The sequence below is a fragment of the Phytophthora parasitica genome (assembly GCF_000247585.1).
Source record: "Phytophthora parasitica INRA-310 unplaced genomic scaffold supercont2.2, whole genome shotgun sequence".
In the NCBI taxonomy this organism is placed as follows: domain Eukaryota; phylum Oomycota; class Peronosporomycetes; order Peronosporales; family Peronosporaceae; genus Phytophthora; species Phytophthora nicotianae.
The window spans coordinates 384,691-403,649 of NW_008648988.1; the positions used below are offsets into that span (position 1 = coordinate 384,691).

The following is an 18,959-nucleotide window of genomic DNA, read 5'->3' on the forward strand; positions in this document are numbered from 1 at the left end:
TTTTTATAACTAAGAAATATACCCCTCTTTTGCCAAAACATGTGCAAAGCACAATATTAATAATTCCGAACTGCTGTCGTCTTATCGTTAAAACATCCGTTTTTTTGTGAAACTGTTTTTTGTGCTAAGATTTGGTAGAAAAGATAACTATCATTGGTCAATAATCAACATGTGAGCGACTACATACTTCTTAAACGCAGTAAAATGAATTGGTATATTGATATAGCACGTTTTCTTTCAGCTTAAATCTTCCACGTGTTGGTTTTAAAGCAGAGGGCTATACACATCGTTGCCCTTAAGTCGGGCAATGTGCTCTTGAAATACTGGAGTACGCGAGTTTGAACAAGTCTTTTGAACGTGTACTCCGCCTTAGGACTTTCATTTTGTAGCTGACACAGCTCCCTCAATCCACCGAATTCCTTGAACACGATCAACGTTGTACTCTCCACAAGGAGGGATCGAGTGTTTCACTTTCCAGCTTAGAATACGTTTCTTGAGAGATCGGTTTGCATGTAGATCACAATTCGGATTTGAGCTTGAGCACGGTTTATTTGTGATCGCACCTCTTGCACTCTCAACCACGGCTTGTTCGAGTTGCTCTGGAGAAAAACCTTCTTCATAAAGACAAGAGAGTTACTTGGCAAAGTCTTAGGTGGTTATTAGTAAGGCTGTTTCGTGCATTGGTCCCAGTGTGGTCAAATTTGTAAACCTAAAAACTTAATTTAGACCATATTTTGTGACCAAATACAAAACTCACACGATAAGTGCATGTTGAAGCCCTGATGGTGCGAGCTCGCGGCTCCAAGCTACCTAGATTTTTTTCTGCTTCAAAGGGCCTTGTATGAAACTTCGAGTAGATCAGGACTTCCATTAACGATGTCTTGTTAGTATGGCTATTTACGTAGTAAAATGTTAAATGCGACTGCACAAAACTGCACGAAACCTTTAGTGCAATGCACAAAACACCCTTAGTTGTAATAAGTTGCACCTCTGCAAAAATAAAGTTTTGTATCGAAGATGTCAAATAGTGTTAAGAAAATCTTCCAATTAAATAAAAGCACGCGAAAAACGCCGAACTGCTGTTTTTCTGTTAAGCATTTATTTTGTGATGTACGGTATGTCAAAATAATACTTACTAAGTAAATACCGATAGAAAAGCGGCAATGGCGAAGGTGGTAGACTTGCTCCTTGCGACTACGCTTGAGAATCTGCGCGATAAGCTGCTGACCGCCTCTACTGACGTCCACACCTCCCCAAGAGATCTGCAAGATGTATGGAAACTAGCAGACGCCCTACCAGCCATCGATGATCTGGAGCTGCAGACGCTGCATGGTGACCTCACTCGCGTTGTCAAAGCACTCAGTCGCGTGATTATTAAATATGCTACAGTTATCGCAGCGGACATGGAGGATGTGGCAAAACTCGTGGTATCAGATGACCATCTGCTGCCAATTCTGCGTGTCCTGAGCGCATTTGTGAACCGTTTGAGACGTCAAGAGCTGCTGGACGACAAGGAGCTGCTCCGGTGGCTGCCGTTCGTGCTTACAGCTTGTATCTTCGTGACTGGAGCAGAACTACCGGGTTCTGATCTGATGCAAAGTGTCGTAGTTGCTGAGGAGACTCTGGACGCGGCTGTGGATCTCGTAAACGCTAAAAATCGAGAGAGTCTGGTGGCAAAATACGTTGCGCAGATCGTGGCACTATGCTCGCAAGACGTGGACAAGGAGCAGTGGGTGGCGGTGTCTTCCGTAAACAAAAAGATCATGTTGCAGGTAGTGGAACAAGTGCCGTTCCCGCATCTAGGTGGGGATCTGCTAGGACGTCTGCTGGCGCTCACGTTTCCTCTAGTTGACGACCTGACCGATGCCACTCAGATAATTGGCGCACGTATGTTGCGGCACATTGTGAAGAATGTCACGTCGACGGAGTTGCGCTGGTACTCGGATGTCCTACTGGAGGTTCTGCACACAGCCATTGTCACTCGCAAGCCCGATACGCTAAACGTGCTGCTTGATTGTCTTGTGGAAGCGCTAGATAAGGTGTCACCTCCCGGTGAGCTCAAGCATTACGATCGATTTATGCCGCGTCTGCTCAGCGACACGAGTTTGTGTAGTGATGTTGCTGTTCGAGTAGTTTTTGTCCGACATCTGCGCATTGTTGTGGTTCGGCAAGGCGCTCCGTACAGCATGAATGTCATTCGCTACTTGCAGCCACTGCTGAAGGTGCTGATCGCGGGATTTGAGAGCGTCAATGTTGCACTTTTGGTGGCGACGCTAGAAACGTTGCAAGCTACTGTGCTGGCTGCATGGCCCCGCATTGCGCCGCACACCGAGGAGGTTCTGGTTGGTGTGCTTCGTGCTGTAGCTTTCTGCGAATTGTTCGATGAAGGCGCAGAATTTACACCGTCACCAGATGAAAAGGAGCAGATTCTCGCTCTGTGCGAAGACGTTTTGGACCTGTTGCACCAAGTTAATGCTGATAACTCTGAAGTCGTCGATATGCTGGCTACGTTGGCTAACGAGAGTCCCAAACTGTCGCCGTTCTGCAATCGCATGCAAGAGAAATGGGTATCTTGATAACAGCTACGACACGCTCAATGGACTCAGACCCAAAAGCAATTTGCTCTTCAAATCGACGCTTAAGTTGCCCCAAATGCGTGCATTCCCATTCGTGGAAATGCCGACCAATCGCCGTCTGAGTGTACACCCACTTCAACTTGCCTCGAACTGAGTGACGAATTGCTGTGCACCCTGCTTCTTGATCGTTTTTCACATTTGCTTTTCCTTTATATTTAGTCGAGTTTGATGAAGAGTACACGCATATGCTAGCTAGCTACTACGAAGCAAGGAGAACCACTCGGCTACTTAGACGTTCGGGCCGTACACCGACAGGTCGTTGCCAGGCAGGATGAACTGCTTGAAGTTTTCCTTGAACGCCTTGGCCAGCTTGAGTGCCGTCTCGTCGAACGCAGCCTTGTCCGTCCACGAGTCCTTCGGGTTCAGGATCTCGGAAGGCACGCCCTCCACCGCCGTGGGGATCTCGAAGCCGAACAGCGGGTCCTTCACGAATGTCGCGTTGTTGATGCTGCCGTCCAGCACCGCGTCCACGCACTTGCGCGTGTACGGCAGCTTCATGCGCTTGCCCACGCCGTACACGCCGCCCGTCCAGCCCGTGTTGATCAGGTACACGTTCGTGTTGTGCTCCTGCAGCTTCTTCTTCAGCAGGTCCGCGTACTTGGTCGGGTGCAGCGTCATGAACGCAGCGCCGAAGCACGTCGAGAACGTCGCCTGCGGCTCCGTGATGCCGCGCTCCGTGCCCGCCACCTTGGCCGTGTAGCCCGACAGGAAGTGGTACTGCGCCTGACCAGCAGACAGCTTCGACACGGGCGGCAGCACGCCGTAAGCGTCGCACGTGAGGAAGATCACGGCGTTCGGGTGGTTGCCGCGAGAGTTGGGCTGGTGGTGCGGGATGTGGTAGATCGGGTACGACACGCGGCCATTCTCCGTCTTGCTCGAGTTGAAGTAGTCGGGCTCGTTGTTGGCGTCGATCCACACGTTCTCCAGCATGGCGTTCGGGCGGATGGCGTTGAAGATGTCCGGCTCGTTCTCCTTGCTCAGGTCGATGGTCTTGGCATAGCAGCCGCCCTCGAAGTTGAACACGCCCTCGTCGTCCCAGCCGTGCTCGTCGTCGCCGATCAGCTCGCGCTTCGGGTCGGCCGACAGCGTCGTCTTGCCCGTGCCCGACAGTCCGAAGAAGATGGCCGTGTCGCCCTCCTTGCCGATGTTGGCCGACGCGTGCATGGCCATCACGCCGTTCAGCGGCAGGTAGTAGTTCATCATACTGAAGATACCCTTCTTCATCTCACCACCGTAGAACGTACCACCGATGATAGCCATGTGCTTCTCAATGTTGAAGATCACAAACACTTCCGAGTGGAGTCCGTGGGCCTCCCAGTCCTCGTCCACGACGTTGCACGCGTTGATGACCGTGAAGTCGGCCTGGAAGTTCTCCGCCACGCTAGCGAACTCCGGGCGGATGAACATGTTGGTCACGAAGTGGTGCTGCCACGCCAGCTCCGTGATGATGCGCACGTTCAGGCGGGACTTCTCGTTCACACCGCAGTGGCCGTCGAACACGTACATGCGGTCCACGGAGCTGAAGTGCTTGGCGGCTTTGGCGTACAGCGCGTCGAACACCTCGGGAGTCGTGGGCTGGTTGATCGAACCCCACCACACGTTGTCCTGGGACGGCTCCTGCTTGACGATGAACTTGTCCTTGGGCGAGCGGCCCGTGAACTTGCCCGTGTCCACGGCGAACGTGCCGTTGGCCACGAACGTGCCCTCGTTGTACTTCTTCTCGTGGTCCGCGAGCTGCTCGTACGTCAGGTTGTGGAACACCTTGCAGCCGTTCTCAATGCCAAGCTCACCCAGGCCCAGGGCGGCGGTCGTGGTCTCATGCTGCGCCATTTTGTCAGTCGGTTGAGTTGTCTTGTACTTGGATGAAGGTTGAGCTGGATGTGCTCAGACCGATGCCAATTGGAAAGTGAGTTTCGAGTTGGAAGACGTGTCTGAGTCGACGTCCGAGATGATGGTTGTGCGGTTCGAGTGTGGGGGCAGAGCAGTGCACGCGACGTCCCAACACAACAGCAGCGACCCGATGTGAAGCACGGCGACGTTGCATTTCGATCGGAGAGCCCTACCGCTTTCTGCAACAAAGTGGCGGGGATGACACGCCCTTGTCGACGTTGTTTGGTTCCCGTGCCACGTCTCTGGTAGCACTTAGTGCATACGTGGTTCAAGTAAGATTGCTCTCTCGGAGAAGTTGCCACTAGGGAGTTAACAGGACGTAGAGAGGCCATTGACGCTGGTGTTGGGATTTCGGTCTTGTTGGGCTCGCTACTAGCCATTGACCCATAAGATGTTCTACAGTGTAATCCCTGTTGGTGGAGAGCAAATACTTGTATTCGTATTGGTTTCGAAACGCAATGCGTTTCACGTGTAATTGCGCTGGACACGCGAAAACCGTCACCCCATTCGAACAGAGCGCGGTGACAAGGAACCGTCACCAGCGTCTCGTTCATGTGGGGCAGAAAAGCGACATCTGATAACTTCAACATCGATTCCCAATAAGCCAGCGGAAAATGCCATGCTTTCTCGCCGAGGAAACCTCACTCACAACTTTCTCCACTCTTTTGTCGTCTATTTTTGAGGCATGATTGCTATAAATGTGGGGCATCTTCCTGATCACCTATAGAGCAGGTCATCTTTGCCTCCTTTGGCGGGATGAGTGGCTACGACGGGCGCCTGAAGGGCAAACGCATCCGTAAACCGCATGCTGGCAACTCCAACACAAAGGCGCGGTGGAAATACTTGAGCGCAGACGTCACCGACGTTGTCGACAAACCAGTCGCCAAACTCCGAGCAAAGGCGGCAGCAAGAAGGGAATCCGGCGTCAAGTCGGAGAAGGCAGCTCTGAAAGTAGGCTACGATATCGACGGTGATGGGGTCGTCGACGTCCGTGAAATGCGCCTTGCCAAGTTCCTCGACGCGATGCTGCTCGAACGGCGGAAGCAAGGATCGGACGATTGTCCCGAGCCGACTGAAGCCGAAGTGCTGGCAATGCATCAGAGCGCAGGTCGATTACTCATCGCGAAGGAGTTCGTGGAGCGCAACCACGACCGACTGTGGCGTTACGGCTCCATCTTCACAGACATGAACGATAATCAGGCCGCCGAGTTTATCGCAGCGCATAAAAACTTTAAGAAGCTTATGCCGTTCCTCGAGAGCACGGAGCGCAATCGCACGGTCCGCTCATCGCATCAAATGCGCACGTGCATTCATGGTGAAGTCACTGCTGACGGTTTGTCCAATGGCCCTACCGAGCGGCAGACGTGGATTGAGACAACTCGAAAGATGCGGAGTCCGTCGTTCACGAAGCACCCTTTGCCGGAATTGGAGCCCAAGAAGAAGCTCGTGTCGCCCGCACTTGATCCCAACCAGGTCGATTCGGTGGAGCGCAGGCTGACTGCCAGTGCAAGCAGCCCAGAGGTATTCTCTAACGCCTACGGCGCCATCGATATCGACGGAGATGGAATTGTAGACGAAGACGAAATGAAGATGCACTTGCGTTTGAACGAGAACACAAGTGGCAACAACGATGCCCGCGACGAGGTGAAGGCGCGACACTTGCAACAGCTTGAAGGGCGTAAAATGATGGTGGCAGACTTCGTGCAACGCAATGCGGGCCAGATGTGGCTGTACGACGCGAGCTTCCGGTACAAGTCCACCGAGCAGATTGTGGACGAGATTGCAAGCGGTGCCGGGTTCGCCGCGGAATTCAACCGGTTGCGTGCCAAGGAGCGCTTCGTCAAGCTAACGTCGTCACTGGGCGTGTCCGGTTGCATTGAGCAGATGCCAACGGCTGAGCCGCCCGTGGACCCGTCCAACGTGCTTGAATTCCGCCGGGTCAAAGATCGATCGGAGCTGCTAATGGCGCGCAAAGAGCTGCTGAAGCCGCTCCAGCAGCGTCAGTGCCTGGCTGTCGGCGACAAGGGAGGGAGGAGTTCTCCGGGGCCGCTGCGCTTCCGTCCACGAGGCATCCGCGAGGAACACGGCGATATGGCGCGCTCTCGAAGCGAAGGCAGTCTACCGACCGGACTTCCACAAATATATGATACTCCCGTCAGAATTGAACCAACGAGAACATTCTCAGTCACAAAGTGGTGCTTGGAGACAAACTAAGCTAAATACATGGTACGAACATATCCACAGTTCCTTATTATCCCGGTTGCTTGCATTTTTTAGCTGAAGCAAGCCAATTGCCGTAACTTGAAGTGGGCGAGTATTCTGATCGGCGTTTCCACGAATTGGAGTGCCAAGTTCTGCTTTCTGCAGTGACAATGGAGGTGACGATACCTGTGGTCGATATCGAATTAAAACTTCGTTGGGCTGCAGCTTGTTAATTATCGACGTTTCCAGTCCAAAAGCTTGCTTTTCTGGAGAGCACTATACTTCGCGGCAGTAGCTCCATCAGTACTCCCCACCGTCTTTTCATCGATTTCACCAGCCATCCCGTACCGAGGGACTGTTGACCGCCGCGAGGGTATCTCACCAGTCACCCGTTGAAGGAGCTTCATCCATACACTACCAATGACGGAGCCTGCGCCGACAGATAGGCTTTTAGCCATGGCAAGCGCAAGCTCAGGAGAGGTGTGTCTTGCCAATGGCTGCTCTGCCTTCCAAGCAGCAACTGTGCCGTCGACCGCCGGAAATTAGAACGTGCGCTCACCTAAAAACACTGAAATTCGATCGTCTATCGAATTCACCATTGTGGCAACTTCTCCGAGAGAGCAATCTTACTTGAACCACGTATGCACTAAGTGCTACCAGAGACGTGGCACGGGAACCAAACAACGTCGACAAGGGCGTGTCATCCCCGCCACTTTGTTGCAGAAAGCGGTAGGGCTCTCCGATCGAAATGCAACGTCGCCGTGCTTCACATCGGGTCGCTGCTGTTGTGTTGGGACGTCGCGTGCACTGCTCTGCCCCCACACTCGAACCGCACAACCATCATCTCGGACGTCGACTCAGACACGTCTTCCAACTCGAAACTCACTTTCCAATTGGCATCGGTCTGAGCACATCCAGCTCAACCTTCATCCAAGTACAAGACAACTCAACCGACTGACAAAATGGCGCAGCATGAGACCACGACCGCCGCCCTGGGCCTGGGTGAGCTTGGCATTGAGAACGGCTGCAAGGTGTTCCACAACCTGACGTACGAGCAGCTCGCGGACCACGAGAAGAAGTACAACGAGGGCACGTTCGTGGCCAACGGCACGTTCGCCGTGGACACGGGCAAGTTCACGGGCCGCTCGCCCAAGGACAAGTTCATCGTCAAGCAGGAGCCGTCCCAGGACAACGTGTGGTGGGGTTCGATCAACCAGCCCACGACGCCCGAGGTGTTCGACGCGCTGTACGCCAAAGCCGCCAAGCACTTCAGCTCCGTGGACCGCATGTACGTGTTCGACGGCCACTGCGGTGTGAACGAGAAGTCCCGCCTGAACGTGCGCATCATCACGGAGCTGGCGTGGCAGCACCACTTCGTGACCAACATGTTCATCCGCCCGGAGTTCGCTAGCGTGGCGGAGAACTTCCAGGCCGACTTCACGGTCATCAACGCGTGCAACGTCGTGGACGAGGACTGGGAGGCCCACGGACTCCACTCGGAAGTGTTTGTGATCTTCAACATTGAGAAGCACATGGCTATCATCGGTGGTACGTTCTACGGTGGTGAGATGAAGAAGGGTATCTTCAGTATGATGAACTACTACCTGCCGCTGAACGGCGTGATGGCCATGCACGCGTCGGCCAACATCGGCAAGGAGGGCGACACGGCCATCTTCTTCGGACTGTCGGGCACGGGCAAGACGACGCTGTCGGCCGACCCGAAGCGCGAGCTGATCGGCGACGACGAGCACGGCTGGGACGACGAGGGCGTGTTCAACTTCGAGGGCGGCTGCTACGCCAAGACCATCGACCTGAGCAAGGAGAACGAGCCGGACATCTTCAACGCCATCCGCCCGAACGCCATGCTGGAGAACGTGTGGATCGACGCCAACAACGAGCCCGACTACTTCAACTCGAGCAAGACGGAGAATGGCCGCGTGTCGTACCCGATCTACCACATCCCGCACCACCAGCCCAACTCTCGCGGCAACCACCCGAACGCCGTGATCTTCCTCACGTGCGACGCTTACGGCGTGCTGCCGCCCGTGTCGAAGCTGTCTGCTGGTCAGGCGCAGTACCACTTCCTGTCGGGCTACACGGCCAAGGTGGCGGGCACGGAGCGCGGCATCACGGAGCCGCAGGCGACGTTCTCGACGTGCTTCGGCGCTGCGTTCATGACGCTGCACCCGACCAAGTACGCGGACCTGCTGAAGAAGAAGCTGCAGGAGCACAACACGAACGTGTACCTGATCAACACGGGCTGGACGGGCGGCGTGTACGGCGTGGGCAAGCGCATGAAGCTGCCGTACACGCGCAAGTGCGTGGACGCGGTGCTGGACGGCAGCATCAACAACGCGACATTCGTGAAGGACCCGCTGTTCGGCTTCGAGATCCCCACGGCGGTGGAGGGCGTGCCTTCCGAGATCCTGAACCCGAAGGACTCGTGGACGGACAAGGCTGCGTTCGACGAGACGGCACTCAAGCTGGCCAAGGCGTTCAAGGAAAACTTCAAGCAGTTCATCCTGCCTGGCAACGACCTGTCGGTATACGGCCCGAACGTCTAAGTAGCCGAGTGGTTCTCCTTGCTTCGTAGTAGCTAGCTAGCATATGCGTGTACTCTTCATCAAACTCGACTAAATATAAAGGAAAAGCAAATGTGAAAAACGATCAAGAAGCAGGGTGCACAGCAATTCGTCACTCGGTTCGAGGCAAGTTGAAGTGGGTGCATACTTAGACGGCGATTGGTCGACATTTCCACGAATGGGATACGCACAATGATTGTATTTGGGGAAATCTATGACGTCTCGGGGGGTGTAGTCTGCTGCAGTGAGGTGTAGTTAGGGCCGCTCAAGAACCGCAGCTCGCTGATTTCGCTAATTTGCACGCTGCACGATTCATCGCTTCGGGACTCACGGTAGTTCACAGATTCGCCGTCGGCTTCGAGAATCCAATTTGACACCTCGATAGTACTACATGACGCATCCGCAGACTGTACCTGTCCACACTTCCATTCGCTCAGCAATGGCTGGCACGTCTCGAGGCACAGCGTTAGTGTTTTGAAGGCAATGACATCCTTCGGCTCAAAGCGAGACGAAGCGGCAGGTGCGGTCGGGTATGAAGCCAATGCTTTGGATATATCCTAAAACACCAATAATAATGTTAGTCATGTCAAGCCTTCACTTACGCAACAGTGTTGGCGTACCGGAGGCGATGAGCTGCTTGTGCTTGAGTTCTGTGACGTCTTATCGAGAACAGTCGCTAAAATTTCGTATGGCCGCTTCCACCGTTCTTCATATTTGCCTTTTCCCTTTCGTTTGTTTGCACGATTAGAGTCCACGGCTTTTTCATCTCTTTCGGTTAATCCGATAGAGAGGGAGACATTTTGATCCTGGTTATTGCGGGGGGCTCTTAATCGTTGGTTATCTGGCGATGAAGGACCGTATTTTGCCAGTTCAGGCGCTGGAGATCGTCGAACAGCTGAGGCATTCTCCCGAGTGACATCCTCATGGTGATGTTTAGCCACTTGATTTCCAGTCACTTCGTCAAAGAGGACATGCGCTTTGGATCGAGGATAGCCTCTAGGACCAGCAATGTTACCCCCGTCTTGTCTTCCAAAAGTTGAAACATGATCTGAAACAACCGCCGCGTGATCTTGCCTCAGCGAAGCAGTACCGTTTCCAGTCAATGGTGTCAGAGGCGTGGAGCTGTCAGCATTGTCCACCTGATTACCATTTCTTTGTCGTCTTCCATTCCGCTGTCTCAGTCGGCGACGTCGCCTTTGTGGTTCTTTTCCAGTCTGCTCCAATGCATTTGCCTTGCTCGCTTCACCATTGGACACTTTAGCGGAAGCCGCAACTGTCGATCTTCTCGTCTGCTGCTTTGCTGCGGTGGTTTTTGCGACGCGCTTCCCATTGGATCGTGCTTCAGGTTCGTCCTCCGATTCGCTGCTACTCGAACTCTCACTGGAGCTTTCACTGCTGCTATCACTGGCGCTACTCGAGCTGGAGCTGGAGCTGCAGCTGATACTTTCCACTTTACTGCTCTGCTTCGCAGCAGCAAGTGTCTTCACTGCCATTTCACGACTCTTCGTACTTGCTCTTTGTCGGTCTTTCACCTCTTTTTCCACAGCCTTTTTCTTCTTCTTCGGCTGTGCCTGCTTCTTCTTTACATGCAACTTTCGCTTTCTGTTCGTTAAAACTTCCGTCTCACTCTCCGAAGAGGACGACTCGCTGCTACTGTCCTTCTCGTCCTCCAGTGGGGGGCACTGGACGACAATTGTGTCGTTATCTCGCACGATGCGGATGCTCTGAGTGGCTAACAGTGGCAGCTCCTCTAGCCGCAGCTCCAGTCCTTTGGGACATCTTTTGCGCAGCTCAAACTCCCGCAGCAAAGCGTGTGCCAGATCGCCCACAAGCTTCACGTCGTTCGGTACCAGATACCAGCACGATGAGAACCCACGGCGCCGCTGCACGTGGCGTCCCACGTCGTCCGCGAACACGAGGCGCACCCGGACATCCATGATAATTGATGGAGTAGCTGCTCAATAATCTTCACACCTTATCATTGGTCATAATTCATTTCTGCCAATGAAACCACCTAATGCGATGAGAATCAGATTATTAGCGGTCTTGATCATGGAGCGCATCAACCGCTTGCACGCGCACATTAGCGCGGCTTCAACGTCTTCGTCTTCGTCCACCGACGTATTTGTGTCGCCTAGAGATGCTTCATGCCCTCAGAATGTCTATGACGCAGTGCTGTCACCTGCTGCGCTCGAGTTTGTGGCGGAGCTGGCTGCTACATTCCAACATGAAGTCGAGCAGGTCGGTAAAGATATTATCTAGTTCTTATTATATTACTTTGCTCATGGGGTGACCTGTAGCTGCACGCGAGACGTCAAGCTCGACGTTTAGCGACAGAGCAGAATGGAGCGATGCCTCATTTTCTAGAAGAGACACGAGCGATAAGAGAAGATGAAACATGGCGGGTCGATCCTCAGCCAAACGCGCTGATGGACCGACGCGTCGATATCGGAGACGTGTCACCTGCGAACCGAAAATTTCTACTGCGTGCATTGAACTCTGGCGCGCAGGTATGAGGCTAAGAGTGAAAGGGGATATTGGTGGTCGCTTTACTGATTGTTGTTGGTAAAATGCAGGGTGTGCAAGTGGATTTCGATGACGGGCATTGTCCGACATGGAGCAACACGCTTCAGGGCCACTTTAATGTTCTACAAGCTGCTCGAGGCTTGCTGGAAGTGTCAGGACAGACGACTGTTGCCAACCCGGCGCTTCTGGTTATCCGTCCAAGAGCGTGGAATATGGATGAACCGGTGCGTATCAATAAGTATCTGATTAGAAGCTTTATGCTTTGCTCACAGTTTAATGGCTGCAGCACATGGTAGTGAATGGGCGTGTTGTGCCTGGTGCGCTTTTTGATTTCGGGATGCACCTGTTCCACAAGTACGTGACCTGTTTGGTCTCCTACACAAGGCTTCTCAACTGATAACTTGTTATCGCCTTTAACGCAGTGGCAAACATCTTTTGAACAATGGAACGGGGCCGTTCTTGTATCTCCCCAAGGTAAGACTCCCAAATCATGTCATGTAGCACTATTTGCCTAACATTAAATCATTTAATCTAATTAAAAATGGTTGTGCTGGCACAACACAGTTGGAAGGATACAAGGAAGCTGCGCTATGGCGAAGAATCTTTGAGTACACGGAGAAGAAACTTGAGTTTGCCCGCGTAAGATTTTCTATTGCAACTTAACATGAGCCAGATGAAAGCCTAATGGTACCGTGCACACATTACAGGGACGCATCAAGGCGACGGTGCTGATCGAGAATATTTTTGCTGCATTCGAGATGGATGAAATTCTGTTTGAACTTCGTCACTACTCCTCTGGTCTAAACTGCGGCATGTGGGACTACACGGCGTCCATTGTTGTCAATTTCCGCCATCGTCCTGCGTTTTTGTTGCCAGACCGTCAGCAGTTCGTCTCGATGAAGTCTGACTTTCTCAGGTACGAACAAGTGCTCTCTTTTGATACCCTTACTGGACGCTTTGGCTAACACATTTAACACTATTTGCCCTTCAACACAGATACTATATGGATCTGCTGATAGCCACATGCAAGCGACGTCATGCACCGGCAACTACCGGCATGGTGCCTTTTGTTCTTGCGGAGTTGCCGCCGGGATTCTCACAAGCTGAAGCGATTGAGAAAACTCGAACAGGAAAAACGATGGAAGCTTTGGCTGGATCTGACGGAGCGCTGGTGTATGACTTGGCACTTGTAAAACCCGGGGCGGAAGTATTTACGTCAGCGCGTGAACGCACGACCAAAGCTGGATTTTCATATGTTGCAGTTGACGAAAGACTGTTCACCGAAAAGCTGCTTACTCTTCCAAAGGGAGACGTCACGCTACAATCCGTGGAGATGAACGTACATGTGGCACTTCTGTACGTGCTTCACTGGTTGTACGGACAAGGCACTGTCGTCGTGAATGGATGTGTAGAAGATTCGGCCACGGCTGAAATCTCACGTGCGCAACTATGGCAATGGGTGCATCATCGCGTTACAATCACTGGAACTCCACAGCAAATCAACGCCTCGTAAGTTGATGATGCACACTTTTCAGCCTTCCTTTCACTCCTCCTAACATTTTGCGTGTCTCCGTGTCAGGCTCATTGGTAAGATTCTGCGTAAACTTTGCCACGAGGAAAATCGCGACCAACGTCATCCACCTCAGTACATGGAGGTAGCTCAACACCTCGTACTCCTGTTATCAACGATGCGATCCCCTCCTGCGTTCATTACGACGTTCCTCCAAGAGCAGGAGGCACTCACGAAAGCACTCAACACCACCAAGTAGTACATGCATTGACAGGGCGATACAGAATCCAGCAGCGGTAGTGAAGTACAAATTGGAACTGTATTGACATGATTGATATCGGCACGCAGAAGACTCATGCAAAGCTCTCCATGGCTGCAGGTGCATTGTCAACCACTTCATAGCCATGGCCTTTGAGTGGAATCACATCTGATGCATTTGTGTTTTCATCCTTGGTGTTTTTTACAAAGCTCTTGACAACCAATTCGCGATCCAGAATTTGATTCAGCTCGCCATCTGTAATGCCCCCACTCTCGACGCCCTTACGAATCTCCACGTCGTCTCTCAGGAGTTCCTCCAACTCCGAATTTGTGAGCTTGGCGCTCTCTGCTGGGGTCGTTCGCTGCTTGAATCCACCACGCTGGATGACAACGCGCTCGAGTTTGCGCTTCTCGAATGCTCGCTGAGTCATGCGGTCTTCGAAAGAGTTCTCAGTCACAAGACGATACACGATGATCTCGTTCTTTTGACCGATTCTGTGGCAACGATCCATAGCCTGGTTGTCCTGCTGAGGGTTCCAGTCCGAGTCGTAGAAAATGACTGTGTCAGCTGCGATCAGATTAATACCGAGACCGCCAGCACGCGTAGAGAGCATGAACACGAAGATGTTATCGTCGTGGTTAGTAGAACCCGATCCAGCCGATACCTTGTTGAACTTCTCCATCTGATCAACACGGTCCATCAGTTTGGTGCTGCCGTCAAGTCTGCAGTAGCTGTACTCGCGCATGCGGAGGTAGTCCTCCAGAATGTCCATCATCCGTGTCATCTGACTGAAAATAAGGACTTTATGGCCCTTGCGCTTGAGCTGCCTTAGCATCCGATCCAGAATACTCAACTTTCCAGACGTTTCCACGATCATCTCATCCGTAATAACCTCTCCACCTGGCGTCAAAGGCTCGTCGAATAGGTATGGGTGGAGGCAGCATTTGCGCATCTGCATCATTCTGTTCCTCAACGTTGACGTATTGAACGCCTTCTGGGCTTGGAACTTGCCGTACTTCTCTTCCATAGCCTTTGCCAGCGTGCCATCACGAATCATTTGATAGTATTCCCGCTGCATCGGGGTCATGGAACAGTAGACAAAAATCTCCGTTTTTGAGACCATCTCTTTCACCACATCCACCTTCAGACGACGAAGCAGGAACGGTCGAAGGATTTCATGCAGCTTGGCAATAACTTCGACCTTTTTCTCCCCTTGTAGCACATCTTGTGCAGCTACTGACTCACCCGCCGCAGCAGCCGTAGCAACAGCATCAGGTGTAAACGAGAACCAACTCTCAAAGAGCTCAAGATCGTCGAATACATCCGGTAGAATGAAGTTGAGCAGCGACCACAACTCCGTCAGGTTGTTCTGCAGTGGTGTACCTGTAAGCAGCAGTCTGTTCTCTGATCGCCCGCGCTTGAGCTCACGCACGAGCTTGCAGTCCATATTCTTTAGTCTGTGCCCTTCGTCAATGACCATGTACTTCCACACGAACCCGGAGCTGGCAAACGATCTCGCGTCTGAAATCATCACCTCGTACGATGAAATGACGACTGGAAAATTGACGTCACTTTTCCTCTTGCAGTTAAGCGCGTTCTTACGCAACTCCTTTCGCTCCTGTTTAGTGCCGTGGTAAATGACCACGGGCATGCTGGGAGCCCATTTGCGGAATTCTGTTGCCCAGTTCATCAGCGTCGACAGTGGGGCCACAATAAGGTGCGGACCTCGCACGCCGAGTGCTTTTAAATGCGCTAAAAGACCGATCACTTGGATCGTTTTTCCCAGACCCATTTCATCCGCAAGAATGCCGTTCAGACCGTTCTCGAACAAGTTGCAGAGCCATCGAATGCCCTCCAACTGGTAGTCGCGTAACTTGCCGCCTGTTAGGAGCTTTGGCTGATGGAACTCCACCTTTTGAGGCTGCTGACGCGTATCCAAGGACGCATCACCTTGCACCTCACGCAGCTTGTCGACACCCTTCTTGGTCTTTTTATTGGACTCCTGTGACGCCTTCTTGCCGCGTTTGCGCTTACCCTTCGTGGGTTGTTCCTCTTCCTCTTCAACCTTCACCACGTCGCTGACAGTGGCAGCGCTCTCCATGTTAGAAAAGAGGAAACTCGAGTAGAGACTTGCCTTCTCTAGGAGAGAGTCAAGCTTGGCGATCTTCTCGCCTGTCACCTCCACGGGCTCCGCATTGGCAGCTTCTTTGACCGCGCGGGCCTCGCGCTCCTTACGCTCCTCCTCCTCGATCTTTTCCAAGGCTACGAGGTCGGGCATAGGCTGCTGAGCCACTGCGTCGTCCGGGAACGCACTGGCGACCATCACTCTCGTTTGCACTTCACTTTTAGCCGTAGTCGTTGGTTTCCCTTTGACGTCAAAATGCGGAATGGCCGCGAGTCGTTGGCTGTCGAGCCATTCTTGCAAAAAACGCGCGAATATTTTCCATTGGGTAAAATTCGTAAGTGATAACCAATGAAACGCCAAGTTCCGCGTCGTTTCACATGTCAGTCGTTATTGGAGACCAACACTTGCCACTGCGACCTTCACGATCATGACAAGACGTGGACGTTTAGTGCAACTTGGGCTGGTGCTAGTGGGCTGTTCACTAATCGTAGCGGAGACCACAAGTGTTGCGTATCTGAGACCACGGACCAATCGAAGAGATGCCCAAAGTGAAGTGAGCAAGCCGGTAGCTCTCGGAGACTGGGACCAAGCACACGAAGACGTGACCATAGTCGACACCGACATCATGCCTGACTACTGGGTATGTAGGACTCTCAATCTAACCAGTGCATTCTTTGTTTGACAAACAAACTTTCATTGATAGGAGCCCCACCTCGACATGCTTGAATTGGATCATCGGGTGCCCACCAATGGAGCAGAACCGCCGGAACAGCTCGTCAAGGTGACCGACCGCAAGCACAAGTTCCCAGTGTTCGCCACAATATGCTCGCTTGCCTTCCTCGCTACTATTATCACACTACTTATCGTCTGTACAAGCTAGGAAATGGGCAACCAACTGTTGTTTCATAATTGTATTATTACTCAAAACTCTTCAGCACTCTCGTAAGCGAGACAGAGCACGATACTGTTGGGCATGCAGTACTGCTTCTAACGAGAAATCCACAAGCGAGAGACCGAAGGGGCTCCTTCGCCAATTGATCAGCAAAAAGTCGGCTTCGGTTGTGTTTTTCAGCACCACTGGGTCTGTAGCTGCGCATGCAATCGCTCCGCAGAACTCGCGAAGAAGTTTGCAGTCATTTCCTCCAAAGCGAGCGTCTTTCCATGCCTCAGTAAATGAACAGGTTGCTGGTAGCGCATTTATTTGTTGGCTCACGTGTTCGTCAAGCTGGTACGATGTGCGTAGCATTCGATGCTGGTCTTCAATCAGTTCGATCTGATCAGCCGAGAAGTGTTGCAGCAAACGCACCCGTTGTGACTGCAAATGCGTGGCAAAGACTTGGTTTCGCGTCTTACACAAAGTTTGAGGGAGGAACGGGGGCATGGCAGCGCTTGGAGCCGCTGTGATGTTGCCATTCTCGTCGCCCTCCAGCATAATCTGATGCGCTCTAGCTATGACGGACACGGCGAAGTTTGCTGTAGATTCCACAGCTGCTTGACAACAAGCCGGGAAGTCCACCTCCAATTCGTTCACCGCGTTTATCACAAAGCTGCCTTGTTCTTTTAGAAACGAAAGAGTCGCTTCTCTACTTACAGAGAAATCCCCAAACTCAAAAGTATCTGTAGCCTGCTGCGACACAGCCAAAGGCCCAAGAGCACCAGTCATCACAGCGAGATCCGTCACAAGCTTAGCAACGTATGCACGCCGAGCTGATCGCAATGCAGCAGAAGGTCCACGAAGCATCGTGAGCGCACCGTCCACACGTTCCATGATACTATTCACAGCAAGAACTGTGATCCACCACTCCTTTCCAGGTGCACCGGTTGGTTGTGTATCCTGAACACATTTAACGAGGCGTGCGCGATTCGAAACAAACCACTCCAGTACATTTGTTATTGATCGCCACTGGCCATCTTCAAATTTGGGACACAAATCTCCATTCATCTCACGAATCAACACCCGTTGTCGACGAAAATGTCCAACTAGTACAGTTAAACCAGACATGAACCGCTGGTTGCATAACCCGTTGAAAGATTCCTGAATTGCCTGTTCCAGTTGCAACACCAGACCCCATTCACAGTAAATTGAGGCTACGCAACTTTGCGCCAAACGGTTCACTAAAACTCGTGCGCAAGAAGGCATTTTCGAGAACGAGTCGGAAGTTGAGACTCCAATTAGTTGCGACTTCCATCCAGGCGCCACAACATCTAAACACTTGACGATAAGTTCGCCTTGATGTTGGGTAATTTGAGGCGAATCCTCCCGAATAGGAACGGAAATCAAATGGAAATCAAACACGCGGCCGTCGCGTTCAAAGCGTACACGAACGTCCAGATAAGGCGAACCTGCGCCATTTCCCTTTTCAAGCGCGATAGTAAACGCCCAAACACGACGCAGCGCATCCTTGAGCGTCTGAAAGTTGACAGCACACACCACACGACACAAACACGCCAGCTGTTGCTCCGTGAATGCGGATCCACTCAAACTCATATCCATTCCTGTCTCCTCGGTCGTCTTTTGGAAAAGCGGAACAACTTGGCTGAACGAGATGCCCATGGCCACGTACTTCAAGCACATGTTAAAATTTAGCAAAGATTCCACTCGCGCAACATAACGCGACTCATTCACATCAACGTCTGCATTGTTCAGCCCCGTACTGGCTTCCTCTAGCAAAGAGAATGTCAGTGGTACATTCCACGCGTTCTGGTATTCGTCGTTGGTTGTCTTGAATAAAACACCAGCAATGAGTTCCTCAACGATGTCTTTGTCGATCAGGAAGGCTCTATATTGAGCAGCGAGAGTGTAGGCTTCAGCACTAGGCGTCGGTTCACTAACCATTGGAGACACCGCCACATCTCCTCCGGGCATGACCATATCTTCACGAGAAGAGAAATAAGCGCGCTTCTCGCCGTCCGGAAGTTTCTGATACTCTTCCCAGCGCATCGGGTGCTGCTGCTCCATGTGGCGCTTCATATTGTCAGGCCGCCAGGGCGCCGAGAAGCTGCGCACGCGGCTGGTCTTCTTGCGCTTGGCACCCACAGCCTCCTCACGCTCGAAGGCCTGACACATCAGGCACACAGCCTTCGTAGGCAGCTGTGTCAGCTGGTCGCGCTCCGTCACAGCCACCGCGTACTTGAGTTCCCATTTCGGGCCAAACTTGCGCTGCGAGCCGGTGGAAACTGGGGTCGCCATCGCAGCCTTGAGCGTTTTTGTAATGGAAATCGGTTATGT

General features: G+C 52.3%; 9 protein-coding genes across 11 annotated transcripts; 5 read left to right on the forward strand and 4 right to left on the reverse strand.

Annotated features, from left to right (window-relative positions):
• Positions 1 to 1,112: 1,112 nt before the first annotated feature.
• On the forward strand, positions 1,113 to 2,954 carry PPTG_02176 (hypothetical protein). The gene has a single exon (XM_008893193.1). The coding sequence runs from the start codon at positions 1,164 to 1,166 to the stop codon at positions 2,574 to 2,576; it is 1,413 nt and encodes a 470-aa protein (XP_008891441.1). The 5' UTR covers positions 1,113 to 1,163; the 3' UTR covers positions 2,577 to 2,954.
• On the reverse strand, positions 2,565 to 4,790 carry PPTG_02177 (phosphoenolpyruvate carboxykinase (ATP)). Its single transcript, XM_008893194.1, has one exon. It carries the CDS (start codon positions 4,464 to 4,466, stop codon positions 2,865 to 2,867), a length of 1,602 nt encoding a protein of 533 aa, XP_008891442.1. The 5' UTR covers positions 4,467 to 4,790; the 3' UTR covers positions 2,565 to 2,864.
• Positions 4,791 to 5,113: 323 nt separating this feature from the next.
• PPTG_02178 (hypothetical protein) lies at positions 5,114 to 6,773 on the forward strand. The gene has a single exon (XM_008893195.1). It carries the CDS (start codon positions 5,283 to 5,285, stop codon positions 6,738 to 6,740), a length of 1,458 nt encoding a protein of 485 aa, XP_008891443.1. The 5' UTR covers positions 5,114 to 5,282; the 3' UTR covers positions 6,741 to 6,773.
• Positions 6,774 to 7,690: 917 nt separating this feature from the next.
• Positions 7,691 to 9,503, forward strand: PPTG_02179 (phosphoenolpyruvate carboxykinase (ATP); the record flags this gene model as incomplete). The annotated part of the gene is made up of 1 exon (XM_008893196.1): positions 7,691 to 9,503. The coding sequence occupies one exon, from the start codon at positions 7,691 to 7,693 to the stop codon at positions 9,290 to 9,292; it is 1,602 nt and encodes a 533-aa protein (XP_008891444.1). The 3' UTR covers positions 9,293 to 9,503.
• On the reverse strand, positions 9,405 to 11,422 carry PPTG_02180 (hypothetical protein). The gene is made up of 2 exons (XM_008893197.1): positions 9,931 to 11,422; positions 9,405 to 9,867 (listed from the first exon to the last, which is right to left on the reverse strand). The coding sequence occupies exons 1-2, from the start codon at positions 11,245 to 11,247 to the stop codon at positions 9,523 to 9,525; spliced, it is 1,662 nt and encodes a 553-aa protein (XP_008891445.1). The 5' UTR covers positions 11,248 to 11,422; the 3' UTR covers positions 9,405 to 9,522.
• On the forward strand, positions 11,087 to 14,498 carry PPTG_02181 (malate synthase A). Of its 3 annotated transcripts, XM_008893199.1 has the most exons (10): positions 11,087 to 11,551; positions 11,611 to 11,820; positions 11,887 to 12,060; positions 12,123 to 12,190; positions 12,259 to 12,310; positions 12,401 to 12,475; positions 12,544 to 12,752; positions 12,833 to 13,345; positions 13,416 to 13,725; positions 13,815 to 14,498. In XM_008893199.1, exons 1-9 carry the CDS (start codon positions 11,315 to 11,317, stop codon positions 13,603 to 13,605), a joined length of 1,728 nt encoding a protein of 575 aa, XP_008891447.1. In that variant the 5' UTR covers positions 11,087 to 11,314; the 3' UTR covers positions 13,606 to 13,725; positions 13,815 to 14,498. The 3 variants fall into 3 exon arrangements, with proteins under 3 accessions (XP_008891447.1, XP_008891446.1, XP_008891448.1); XM_008893198.1 differs by having other exon boundaries at positions 13,416 to 14,498; XM_008893200.1 differs by lacking the exon at positions 13,815 to 14,498 and having other exon boundaries at positions 11,087 to 11,820; positions 13,416 to 13,783.
• Positions 12,698 to 15,980, reverse strand: PPTG_02182 (hypothetical protein). Its single transcript, XM_008893201.1, has one exon. It carries the CDS (start codon positions 15,926 to 15,928, stop codon positions 13,700 to 13,702), a length of 2,229 nt encoding a protein of 742 aa, XP_008891449.1. The 5' UTR covers positions 15,929 to 15,980; the 3' UTR covers positions 12,698 to 13,699.
• Positions 15,981 to 16,056: 76 nt separating this feature from the next.
• PPTG_02183 (hypothetical protein) lies at positions 16,057 to 16,645 on the forward strand. Its single transcript, XM_008893202.1, has 2 exons — positions 16,057 to 16,370; positions 16,434 to 16,645. Exons 1-2 carry the CDS (start codon positions 16,158 to 16,160, stop codon positions 16,608 to 16,610), a joined length of 390 nt encoding a protein of 129 aa, XP_008891450.1. The 5' UTR covers positions 16,057 to 16,157; the 3' UTR covers positions 16,611 to 16,645.
• On the reverse strand, positions 16,546 to 18,943 carry PPTG_02184 (hypothetical protein). The gene has a single exon (XM_008893203.1). The coding sequence runs from the start codon at positions 18,918 to 18,920 to the stop codon at positions 16,662 to 16,664; it is 2,259 nt and encodes a 752-aa protein (XP_008891451.1). The 5' UTR covers positions 18,921 to 18,943; the 3' UTR covers positions 16,546 to 16,661.
• Positions 18,944 to 18,959: the final 16 nt, after the last annotated feature.